This window comes from Fundulus heteroclitus, chromosome 21 (assembly GCF_011125445.2).
Source record: "Fundulus heteroclitus isolate FHET01 chromosome 21, MU-UCD_Fhet_4.1, whole genome shotgun sequence".
Lineage (NCBI taxonomy): Eukaryota > Metazoa > Chordata > Actinopteri > Cyprinodontiformes > Fundulidae > Fundulus > Fundulus heteroclitus.
This window is the reverse complement of record NC_046381.1, coordinates 27,895,465-27,908,838: the sequence shown is the minus strand read 5'-3', so window position 1 is coordinate 27,908,838 and position 13,374 is coordinate 27,895,465. Positions and strand designations below refer to the sequence as shown.

Genomic DNA, 13,374 nt, shown 5'->3' with positions numbered 1-13,374 from the left:
TTTCATTTTTCTCAGGGAACTGTTTGTTCACTGAGTTGCTGGGCTGGTGGTCACCGTTCGGAATCACAGGCAGGGTTGTTTAATTTCTATACGCCGCGTTTACATCATAATTTACTTTGAGTCAGTGGATTTTCAGTTCCATAACAGCTGTTTTCTGAAGAAGTGTGTCAAAGTCATCTGTAGTGAAGGCAGGCATCTTTTAAATCGGGTGGTTCTTCTCCATATCCACTTCATGTTAAATTATTTCCATATCATCTTTGTTCTTGAGAACTGACTCCTCTGGGGTGTAAAGAGGCAGCTTTTGTGGATTAGCTGAAAACTAAAATAGTCCACACGGGGGGAAAAAATCTAAATCAAAAATAAATAAAAGAAAATAAATAAAATAACTAAATCCAACTTTCTGCAGTTTTGGCTAAGAGATAAAAAGGAGATAAAAAGTGAAGGGCAGGAAAATGCAAGGAAGCAGGGAGCAGAGAAAAAAGTGTCCCAGTAGGCAGAGAGGCAGAGAGGCGATGATAACACAAACATTAATATCCCATCAATGTATAAAACTCTTATGGAGAAAACGTTTGTTAAAACCATAAAAGCACACTTACATTACATCGGCAATGGCATGGTATCAATATGTTAGCAGGGAGCTACTCGGTAGCTCCATGTGTTTAAAAACACAATGTACCTGCGTCACACAAGCTTTCCAAACAAACCATTCAGCTTTCCCTGTTTATTTCTTTGCCAAACCTGTCGGTGCCTCGTGTGAGTTCGGTTCACTTTGGCCATCCAAGGAAGAGAGCAGTGGAAAGCAGGGGATACGTCGGTTCTTTTGGCAGCAGGCCAGCCTAGCCGACATGTGGTCGGGGTGCCGGTCCAAGGTCCTGCATGGTATCTCTGACCCAGTTGCAGTCGAGTCCCCACTAGGCAGCAGATCATTTCAGTCCATATTTTGCCCTCAGTTTAGGAAAGTGGGTCCTGTGCTGGCTTTTCAGCTCCGTCTGGAGTCTGCTTAGGAAGCAAAACAAAGCTGGCATAGACGGATTCATTCACATCGGCATCTGTTTTAAGCGGAAGTGAAAGACTTATCTTTGATTCGGCTGGCAGTTTCTCCGATGCCAGCAGGAACTGAGTTTCAGAGAGGCTCATTTTTACTCAGCTTGTGGGTCTTTCGGGCCCCATGAGGCCCCATGGTGACTGGTCCAGGGCGGACTCTCTCCTTCAGAGTCCCAGGAAGGAGTGGGCTCGGCAGTCTGAGTCCCATGTGGCTCGCAGGGCATGGCTGGCTAGCCATCCTCTCCACGAGAGCCCCAGGAAAGAAGTGAACAAAGAAAGAGGTGTAGTCTGAAGGGTTCGTCTGTGGGGAGCGGTCTGGCTCAACAGCAGGGGCACCCCTGCTGTGAGGCTGTCTCTGCTTTGATGGGTGAAATTCCTTTTGGTTCCTCACCCATGGGACATGTTGCCGATTCAATCTGCTTTTATTTTCTCATCATGGCTTTAATGGCACTACAACGGACCATTCCCATGTTGTGTATGTATCGACATCTTGTGGCAAACGAATCCTCTGAAAAACTCAGAAACTACAAAAATATGAAATGGTAAAGTGTTGAAACAACCAGAACCTTTTGAACTCTAGCTTTGTTTTGCAGCCTAAATGAACTGACAACGTGCCTCTATAGAAAACAGTTCAATACCTTCAAACATCTTCCGTTATGATTTTTAAACACCTCTCCAATGCTGAACCAAGTTCTGTTTTTTCAGTAGCAACAGTTGTTGTCAACGTGACCTGGTACCCCTTCCATCTGTCGTGCTTACAGACTGAAAAAAGATCTGATATTGTAGTTTTTAACCAGATGGTCACCAGTTGAGGTCATTCAAGAGGAAATATGGATTCCAGTTATCAGCCTTTCTCTGTGCATACCTGCTTCATGCATCATCAGAACTATTGCTAAAAAGCAGTTTGTGGACTAGCTGATGCAAACTTAAAGGGGCCTAGTCATGTACTGCACTATGATTGTAATGGAGTCCTGATCTTCATTACAATCTGTATTCCTGAAGCAATGGAAACCGTGTTTCCATTACTTTAGGAAATGTGATTATTGATGTGTGATTTATGATCAAGTTTTAGACCAAGTAGTTAAGTTTTATTGTAGTTCTGTTCAGACACTTTTATACACCTGAGAGATGGGGGGTACTTGCCATCCATTCTGTATGAAGAAAGTGTAGATATACATTTCAATTTGTGCTTCCTTAAATTTCTGTCTGTTTGACAACATACTTGTTTAGTTAGAAAGCCCTTACCTCCTCAGCAGGGTGTGGCAGTAAAGGTCGAGACAAGCTGCAGGTGTTACTGAAAAGCTATTGGAGCAACTCAATGGGTTCATGAGGGGAGTGCTTGATTGAATTATGTTTAATTTGAGATATTATTTTTATTGACCTGAAATTTGTTTGAAATTTATGTAAATATTTTTTGGGTTTCATTTATTGTTTTGTGTGTTAATTTTGTGTAAACATTGTTTATTTCATATTTTGTGATTATCCCCTTTCCTGGTTAATTCCAGCAAACCACTCAAGGTAGACTGTTAGTAAAGCCAGTTAGTTGTTTTCAGTGTAAGATGGTGTTGATGTGCGCATGACCTGCAAGATGTGCGCATGACCTGCAGTTTCATAAATAAAGCCCCCTAAAATTAAATTTTATTGCCATGCCTCTCCATCAAGCTTTGATCCTTTTGCTTCCCAGCAGCTGTCAAACACCATAAAAAACAAAAATAACCTCATATCTATCTAAAAAAACAATGTAAGCCATATATTCATCTTGATATTGTTTAATTAGCACCATTGGTGCGGCGTCTGCTGTGAAGCGGGCGCTGTACCGGTCCGTTGTGGTGAAGAGAGCCAAAAGGCAAAGCTCTCGATTTATCGGTCAATCTACGTTCCTACCCTCATCTATTGTGATGAGCTTTGGGTCATGACCAAAAGAACGAGTTCCCGGACACAAGCGGCCGAAATGAGTTTTCTCCGTAGTGTGTCTGGGCTCTGCCTTAGAGATAGGATGAGGAGCTCAGTCATCCGGGGAGGACTCAGAGTAGAGCTGCTGCTCCTCCACGTCAAGAGGAGTCAGTTGAGGTGGCACGGGCATCTGGTTAGGATGCCTCCTGGACACCTCCCTGGTGAGGTGTTCGGGGGACGTCCCACCGGGAGGAGACCCAGAGGGAGACCCAGGACATGCGGGAGGGACTATGTCTCTTGGCTGGCCTGGGAACGCCTTGGGATTCCCTTGGAGGAACTGGCCCAAGTGGCTGGAGAGAGGGACGTCTGGGCCTCCCTACTGAAGCTGCTACCCCCGCGACCCAACCCCGGATAAGCGGAAGAAAATGTATGTATGGATGGATGGATAGTTCTTTTTCAGGCTGAAAAGAACTTTGTACTGGGTGTGATTAGCAGACATAAACAGTGTTGTGTAATCTTCCAACAGTACTGCGAAACTATCAGGAAGCAAGTTGCCAACAATTGATGCTGCTAAGAACCAGTAGAGCATTCTGCAACACCTCACAGTAAAGTGACATCTCGGTGTGGTCAAAGACCAGCCCAAGGGTCCGTTCTTCGTACGTCGCCAACTCAGTTAGCTGGATTTGATTGTTGATGATTTGGCATGATCTTGGATCGTTTGGTTCTTCGAAAGACTTCCTGCACTTGTTGTCATAGCAACATGTGCGGCAGCTTAAACCTGCTCGAGAGCAGGCTAATTTCATGTAAACAGTATTAGATTGCAGCTTTAGAAGCGGAGGAGATAGGGAAGTCTGTTGTAGCCATGTCCATTTTTACGACAGCAACCTGTTGCCGAAGGTGAAAGAATAATTTTAGAGCTTTTTGAATTAATCGCGTATTGCGCAATAGACAGGATCCTTTAGCACAGCGCGACAGTGTAATTGTAGAGAGATTTTTTCTTGGTGGCTGTTATAAACAGACAAACACATCATTTAACAGGGGCTTTTAAAGAGGAAAAAGTGGTGTTAGAGCCATAAATAGAAAATATTTTATGTTATTTGTTTGATGGTTTGCTTTTTATCTTTATCATATTCAGTAAGATTTGTTCAGGCCATTTTATTGTGAAGTTTAGTTTTACTTTGAAGGGCTTGCTTCCTGTCGAGCCGTATATTGTATTCGAAAAAAACTATGGATGGAATATCTAGACACGGAGCAATACAGTTTTACCGTGTAAACTGTGTATGACTTGGAAAAGGAAGAACTTAATTTTTTTATAGATAAATAATTTTTTTGTTAAAAATCCCAGTTTGCACGTGTTCTTTACTTCCAGTGTCTAAGGAATGACACCGAAATTTGGATCTCTTGACATAACAAGTGCCTTTTTAAAATAAAGTATAATAATTAAAGGCTACCATTTTGTAGAATATTCTTGTATTTCACTTTTACTTGTTCCCATGTTCTAGTGGGTCCTGTGGAGGCTCTGATATAAAAGAACAAAGTAAATATGAAATTATTAAAATGCAAAAATTAATACTGTAGAAAGTAATAGAAACATCTACCATGGACAGTATTTACGCATTAATTTGTCTGCTACTTTTTGCCAACCCTCTCTCCTGGCTTTAACAGACATCAGAGGTGTTACCTGTCGTTTTAATTAATGACTCAAATTCGGCATAACCTTCCATTAAAAGCTTGTGTTCTGCTTGGAAGAAAAACTGTGGGCGTTCTTTGTTCATGCTGAACAGCCAATAGCAGCGCTGCTGATCAATGTTTCTACTATTTATACATTTCCCCTTTTAAACAAATGCATGAACGCGCAGTTGTCTCAGATAACTCAATCCAGCCATACTAATCGTAAACAACAGGTGTGTTGGAAGAACCCAATTAGCCGGATCATGATTAGCCGGATGAAATCATCTTGGATGTGTCATTTGATCTCGGATGTTTTAAGCAACGTACGAAGAATGGACCCCAAGCTACAGGTTTAGGTTACTTTGCCTCCTTCTTTTCACACCTTCGCTGGGCGTTGCTGACTTGCTCGGCTCCATTGCTTCTCCTTGTTTACTCATTGTGCACATGTGCAATATCTTACCTCAGGTCACATGGTCTTGTTATGGTAAATATACACAAATGTGTTTTGTTTACTAACAAATGGATCACAAAGAGTGTAAAACACAGAAATAACATACAATATGCCAACAGGGTGCGATAATTTAATTGGAAAACCTACGTATGCAACCAGAGTGAGGTACCAGCGTAGGAATTTATAAAGTTATAGTATCTAATGAGACCTCTTTAAAATCTCCTGTTCCTCAGTACGTTCAACAAAAAGCTATTGTACAATTTTCTTCTTTGGTACATCTCATCAACTCTAATGATGTTTTGAATTGAAACCATAAAGAATAGGTGTTTCTCTCAGAATGTGTCATGATTTTTTATGGTTCTTTTCATGTTCACCAACATTCTTTGAATCACATAACATTCAAGAGCAGAATTTGACCCTTGTCTTTTTGTACAAAGGTTGGAGAGTCGCATGTCAGCAGACATCGGTGTGATCATGCAGCTCCTGCAGAGACAGATGGCCCTGGTTCCTCCTGCTTACAGCGCTGTTTCATCACCTCCTCAGGTAACCACATGGTCACCATATCAGCATGTGGTTGGAACTTATTTCATTTTGGGTTTGTAGAGAGAGAATTTACACAAGATGCTTGTTTTCTGTAGCCCTCACCCTACCCTGGTCCAGGACCAGGAGACAGAGCAGCTCCACCCATCCCACCTTTGGAAACAGATACACTGGCTTCCATCTCACAGGTTATGTCATTAACCATACATTTATTTCAAAAGTTATTTCAAACAATTGGCAAAGCTGTTTTAAAGAGTGTTCCTTAAAGTTAATACACAAATTGAAAAGCCTTGTTTACCACCTGTCTTTTTGTGAACCTTGGTAATGCTCAACAGACAACTACCCTGGAAAGGCAGAACACGTGCAGGTGTTCCAAAGGATCATCTCTTCTGACCCATATACTAGTGGAAGGCCAATGACTATTGTATATAGTGAAGGCAACAACTTAATATCTGATCTGGCCTAAACTGGAGGCTAGCGCAGGGAGGCAAACTCTGCTACTGTATTGTGCACCATCCAACATACTAGCAAGATCTCCTGTGGTAACTTTGATAAAAGAAAAGTACAGTAATCTGACTTTGAAGAGAATTAATAACATTCTTAGCATTTTTAAAAGCGATGATTGGCCTCATCCATGTAACATTATTGAGATGGATCAAGGCTAATCTAATAACCTCCTTGGCTGGAGTTCAAATTAAAGGGTTTGGTTAAGTTATAACAAGGTTTTTGGTTTAGCCAGACCAACAACCATGATTCAGTTTTAATTGCATTATCTGACCCTTTGCATACAAATATACAGTACTAAGTCATCTGAACAGAGTTAAAATGAAGGTCAAAGATCAGATCTGAATGTACAAATAACAGAGAAAACAGTTGTGGCGTAGTTACAGACCCATGCTGTAAGATATTATTCTCTCAAGCCCCTGACCAGTTATGCCAAAAGACTTAAAGTATATCCAGTAATATACATCTAGCATACGAAGTGGTTTTGCTAAAAAGCAGACTGTAATTCAAGTACAGCATTCAATGCTAGATAATCTAAAGTCAGAGGTGAGATGACTTTCTTAGGAACTTTTGATCAAAAGGTTAGATTTCAGAGATACGTGATGGCTACACTCCTTGACACAGCTTTTCCAGGTTCAATTCCTGGCCCGAATTCTGAAACACGTTTCAAAGAGGATCTAATTTCTGACAAAGTCAGCATCTTAGCAAGGTGTCTTCAATAAGGGTTTAACCCAAAACATTGTGTCTGGGTATATATATATATATATATATATATATATATATATATATATATATATATATATATATATATATATATGTATATATGGATGGGTACCTTTCACATTTGTACCGATACGGTACCTGGGAATCGATACTAGTACTTAACAGTTTTGTGTGTTTATTTTGTAATAAATGTCAGAGTCAGAGTCAAACATGGGTCAGCCACGTCGAGGACTAAGGCCTCCGTACATGGGTCATGCATGCTTTCCACTGCGCCACCAAAGCACACCCCATAATTTCTGAATTTCAATACATTGCCAGAATCCACAGCATATAAATATTTTTTTTACCAAAAGAACAGTTATCAGAGGCACAGAGTGAACGAGGTATATCAGGGATTGAAGCTGTGTGTGAATAACATTCAGGGAATTATTTAGTGCAATAGTATCAGAAGAGAAAAATATACATATTAAAATCATATTTTAAATTTAAATCAGGGCAGGATACGTTTGCAATGAGGGAGCAGAGACTCTCCTCTCTGCAATGTTTGCTCTGACTAACTACAGGCGGGTTTCAGAACAAAGTGTCATCAGCAGCTGTGTGTCTTTCTGTGAGACGGCTTGGTGAAGCAGGAACCCATATATATTCAATCACTTTTCTATCAGCCATGCTTTGTTGGACCAGCTGCTACTGAAGACATTGCGCTTTTCTGCGTTCAATGCTGTGTTCATGTTCGGCATGGAAAATCGCCCACTCTTCCACTTCCCTTAGTGTCACAGTGGTGCGTTTATGGTACCGTGTGATTTTACGTGAACCGTTACCCGGTAGTACCGGCGGGATTCGGTTGGCGCCTTCAAAGGTATCGAATTCGGTACCCATCTCTTCCTATATATACACCATAGTTATAGTTACTTCCTGGTGAACTAGAATGATGGTCCTGTTTGACATCATTGCATATTACTGTGTTCTAACTGAGGTCAAAGTTGTTTTCACTGCATATTACCATAGTTCCCCATTTAATAAAGTCCTATAATAAATAAGGCCTTTCACCTTGCAGCATTGAAAAGACAATCAATCTTAAAACTTTTTTTTTTCTTGCAGATTTTGGACTCCCAGAACTTTGAAGAGTTCCCAGCTAAGTCAATTGATTCTATTCAACCTCAGGACCCCTCTCTGATCACCATTAACCAGGATCATCCTGAATCCTCTGAACATGGCAGTCAGGGGAAGCATCTGAAGCTGGAGCTCGGACTTGGCAGTAGGGCTGGAGTCATTGCTGCGGGGAGTGTGACGGATGCGGGAAAAATTTTAGGAGCAGAATTGGACTTTGCGTCACAGGGACAGATGAAACCAGCTGCTGGGACGGAGGTATCACCTATGGACCCTGAGACCCAAAGAAGGCTCTCACTTCAAGAATCACAGATATCACTGGATTCACGGACACCACAGAGACACAGCTCTGACCCAGGAGGAAGCTAAGGAAAACTGGGAGAGGAAGGGGAGAAGAGATGTGTCAGTTGTTCCATACGGCAAATAACAGATCAGCAGACACCAACTGGATCTACTACCTAATCCCTTTTGAGCACTGACCATTACCCTGTTTGGACAGAGTAAAGCCATGTTGAAGGTCAAGAAAAGGGTTGAACCTCTCCCTCTGCCTCAGTCTTTGTTTTTAAGTCCCCTCTCAAGAGACATCTTGACCGTCCTGAGCTTCAAAGCGGTACAACCTTTAACCAAAACCATAAGCTGAACAGAGACACTGTCTCTAATCCTGATCAGTCCAGTCTGGGCCTCTCAGTCAGCTGCTAAGGATAACGCTTCTTCTCACTCATTTTAAACAAATGACTAACTTATAGAAGAATCCCTTTACTGCTGTGTCCAGTGTTGGATGACTGAAGAGAACAAGACAACATTGGACAAAATAATGACAAAAAAGTAGCCATTTTACGTCTTGCACTGAAAACCTTGATACAATGAATATTCTTTCTATATTATGTCCAAGGCGCTTCCGATAAACTCTAAGACTGGTTGGTGAATTGTAGTGTTAGCTGGCCTAACAGGAATCCTTCTGTCCCGTTCTGTCATCGGTTCCGTCCCCCTAATGTCCTGCCCTAAGAGGTGGAGCTATTGTTCTAATTTATACGCTACCGAAAAGAACTCTGGATTGGCTGATCCGCACCTCAGGGGGTGGGAACTGAAGGGTTACAAGCCATGAATTTCCTTGAGACACATATCAGCTGCCCTATCATAAATGTTGTACACATTTGCTAGAGAGCTGAACACACATGGCTTGCTTGGGTAGTGTCAGTAACAGGTAAACTTGCAAACTTACGAGATTTGCTTGAGATCACTACACATAGAACAGCTCTTTAACAACTTCAACAAGCAGGCCCCAACTCCATGAGTTCCTGTATGAACTGTGGCCTTACAGGGAATCTAAAAAGTCACTTGATCATCAGCCTCTGTGAAGTGACAAGGTCAGCAGTGACTTCTAACACCCAGTTAAGGCTCATGCGTAGAGGAATTCTAGTTTATCATTGTTGAATTTGCTACCTCAGATTTTATTAGTCCTTACTTTGTTTTCACCCCAAGCACGCACCCTGAATGCATTTACCTTGTACATATGAGCTTGTCATGTGATACGTAAGTATACGAGTTTGCCAGTTTACAATGACCAGCCGAATGCGCCATTATTCAATGTACAGTACATTATGCAAACACTGGCTAGAAAAAATGAGTGTGTGTGGCGTACTACTTTGTGTGGGATAGGATCCGGTCGGAGGCTTTATGTGTCTGTCTGCCTCTGTTTCTGTATCTATCAGAGTTAGACGTGTTTGCTTGAACACATGGTAGGGGCTCACTGGATTCTCTTACTATGATTTTTCCTCCAAGACAAAGACAGATGAATGATGCCTTGTTGAAAGAGACAGATGGAAGGTTTGGTGTGTAATACGCAAACCCATTACAATATTGCTTTACAGAAAACATGGTCCTGTTACAGTTGTTAAAAAAAACCCTGTAAGAATTGATACTTTAGCACCATTTTACATTACAAGGGGAAATAGAGTTCTGCTGAGAGGTATGGTCAACATCTGCCCACTGCATTTATCTCTTAGTTCCCTCATTTGTCATCTCTAGAGACAAATTAGTTTATTTTGGAACCTAAAGTTAGTTTGTTCAATTAGGGCTGAGGGAACAGCAGGAATGTCACAAGACACCCAGAACACAAGACACTACAAGATGTTGGGCATGCACCAACTTTTATATAGAGAGTAAGAGTTTTATAAATCGCAAGCTGTGTTTTAAAGAATCTGTAGTTGGTGTAAAATAGTCCCTGCTTGACATGTCCTGATATTGCAATTTTATGCTAGCCTCTTCTAAGGTTCTTTAAATCCTAGAAAGCCATGAAAATGATGCCCTTTTTATGTTTTCTCAAACAGTCGATGTTTCATAGAATTCAAACTGGGTTTAAAAAAAAACTATTTTCAAAAAGGTGATCAAATGCAATCCAGAATCATTAAAAACTGGAAAATAGCCCTACAGTTTAGCTCTAAGGCCATGTTTACATGACAAAGATCTGTTGAAAACAGGATTGTTGGTCCATGTCTGTTGACACATCTACATGGCAATGTTTTAATTACAATCTCTGTGCACACAATACTAGTCGAAACATTTACAATTAAGTAGTTGCCCTGTCATGCCACTTGTAGGTGGTTGTTTGAAACTCAACAACATGTGGATGCATACAATACTCCCTGCTTAAAAAGGTACCACCACTGAGTCTTTCTCTTTGCGAGGGTGCCGCAAGGAGTTAGGAGTTCATCCTGTCACTGGTAGGTTGCATGTTTGAACCCCTGCTCTGACTGTCTCAGTCGTTGTGCCTGTGGGAAAGACACTTTACCTGCTTTGTGTGTTGCTGGTGGCTCCGATTGTATGCTAACCCCGTTTCTGTCAGTCAGCCCCAGGTGTGTGACTGGATGAATGACTGAATGTAGTGTAAAGTACTTTGGGGTTGGGGTCCTCAGGGCTTGATAAAGCACTACATAAGTACAGGCCATTTACCATTCTGCACATGTGCCAGGGCTTCCACAAAAAAGCAGTTTTTCTTTTAAGTGTACACAACAGAGTGCGGAATGTTTTCAGAGCTTTACATTGTTTTGCCCATTGTCAAATCGTAACTTTCTTAGTGCAAACAAGCGCTGTTGTGGTGTCAACAACCAGCAGAAACGCAACAGAACCTTTCTGTTTTCACCAAATATCATTGTGGTTTAAATGTGACTTAATGGCAACCTTGGAAGTTGATGCTAAATTTAACACGTTAGTGGCTAACAGTAAACCAGTCGCTATAATAATATAGTTCTTCCAAATAATTTGTATTTTGTACCCAGAATACTGTCACATAAACAACCTAAAAGTGGTAGAAGCAAGCATTGTCAGCTAGCCTGACAAGAACTCTCTTGATTAACAAAGTAGGGTGACTGAAGGTCTACTCCCTTTCTTTCTTCAAAAAAAGTGCACAGATATAGATACAACTGGGTATTAATCTTAAAGCACTAACCTTAATACCCAGGGTTTGTAATAAGATCTTAAACTCACTGCACCAATCAAAGCCATCTGGGGAAAGTACCTGGATATACAAACTTTACTTTGATGAGAAATATTTGGGCATTTTCACATTGTGAGATCGAGCTTAAGAAACACTTTTTGATAACCTTTTAAAAACCCAACATGTTTGCATTAAACCATTATTTACATAGAAGTATGTGGTATTTACAATATAAACCACCCGATTGTTAGAGACTATAACAGTCATCTTCCTATATGATAAACTTTCCTTGTAAAGTTTATCTGGCCAAAGTCATTATTTGATGCAAGAAAAAGATCATTGCATTTGACCAACTGTCATATTGCTGATTTTTACATTGCATTACTTTTGTGATGCTATTTCTTTGGTCGACTACATCAAACATGTTCTGTTTTAAAGTTCTGTGCATCACATGGGAAGCCAATTGTCATGGACTCCATCCAACCACCACTTTTGCATGTGTATCTTTATGGTTTGCAAACATGACACCGCTTTACAGCACTTGCATGAATTACTTTGACATTCTGGCGCTATAGGTGTTTACATTGGCCTAATCTGAAAATTCATTAACATTAGCTTGTGGTATGAGCTAATTTCTACTTAAACGAAATAAAGAGAGTTACTTACTGGAAGGATAACCACTCAACAGAAACCCTCTATAAACTATATTGTCCCTTTAAAGTGTTATTTTAAACCCATTATAACCCCTTTCAAGTCTTCACATAAGCATTTGATTATTGTCTTTAAAAGTAACACATATACGTAAGTATTCAGTGGTCAAAACAACAACACAATGGTTCAGTGATCATCATGACAATTATCTGTAGAACATATTAAACTGTGAGCTGAAAAACCCACATTTGGCATATCATTATGACCCTTGACAAGTATTGTAAAAATGAAGAACTATCATAAGAGCATCAGGCTTTGAACATGAGGTAATACAAGTAATTTTCCCAGATACTCAAAGGTGGGCAGAAACACAGGAAGTAAAACCAAGAACAGGTGCACTGGCACAAGGTGTGGTGGATCTTACAGAAACATTTAAAATAAGCAAATTGTTGAGTTCTTAGAATGAAGGAAAATACACACCTATCCCATCATTAAATTGTCTTCCCTGATCTAAAATCCCACAGACAAACCTAGTCCTGGTATAACAGGACAGTGAAGAGAAAGTGTGGTGAAGTGCAATAGTCCTTTAAAAAGTTCTGACCTGTAGCAGCTCGAGTACGTCTGAAAAGAAATTGCTCTGCACTTTATGTTGATATGAACACCGCATATGTTTTAATGAAGACTCAGGAATGTGTATCAGGTCATGGTTGCCCATTTTCCTTTGTCCAGCAACTCAAAATCACCCAATCAGGAAACTTTAACAGAGTTGATCATTGGCAAAATTCCCCTTTAAACAAGTATTGAGAAGATGTTACTCTGCTGTTTGTGTCTAACTTATTTAATATTATTTATTGTGGTAGATATATTTGATTTGCATGTGAACTATGGCTGAAATCCGTTTGTGTCATCTTTATAAAGAGTTTATATGCTGGATTAAGTGAAGGTTCATCATGGAACCGATTTGCTCCCCATGTTCTTGTTACCCTGTTCATATTGCTGAAATGTGTATATATGCACCATAACTCTCGATATACAGTTACAGCTAAAAAAAAAAAGTACTGTGACTATTGTGAAAAAGTAAAAACAAAAGTCACTAATTTCAGAAAGTTAAATCCATATATTATATAAATTAAATACAAAGAGAAATATTTCAATGACTTTTTTTCTGGTTATTTTGATGATTATGGTTTATAGATTATGAAAACCCAAAATGTGTAAGTGTGTCAGAAAATGTTAATATTGCGAAACACATTTTGTAAACTCATGGTGTCACAACCTAATAAGCTAATTATCTTTAAAAACCTGCAAAGGTTTTTAAAGGCTACACAATCATGGGAAACACTGTCATTGACAC

At 40.2% G+C, this 13,374-nt stretch overlaps 1 protein-coding gene across 1 annotated transcript in view; it reads left to right on the top strand.

Moving 5' to 3' along the window:
• Positions 1–12,405, top strand: part of LOC118556210 (potassium voltage-gated channel subfamily H member 2-like) — a 42,552-nt gene extending 30,147 nt beyond the window's left edge. The window contains exons 14-15 of the mRNA XM_036125348.1: positions 5,497–5,602; positions 7,925–12,405. Coding sequence (XP_035981241.1) covers positions 5,497–5,602; positions 7,925–8,302 — 484 coding nt within the window. The 3' untranslated portion in view covers positions 8,303–12,405. The remainder of the gene's footprint in view (positions 1–5,496; positions 5,603–7,924) is intronic.
• Positions 12,406–13,374: the final 969 nt, after the last annotated feature.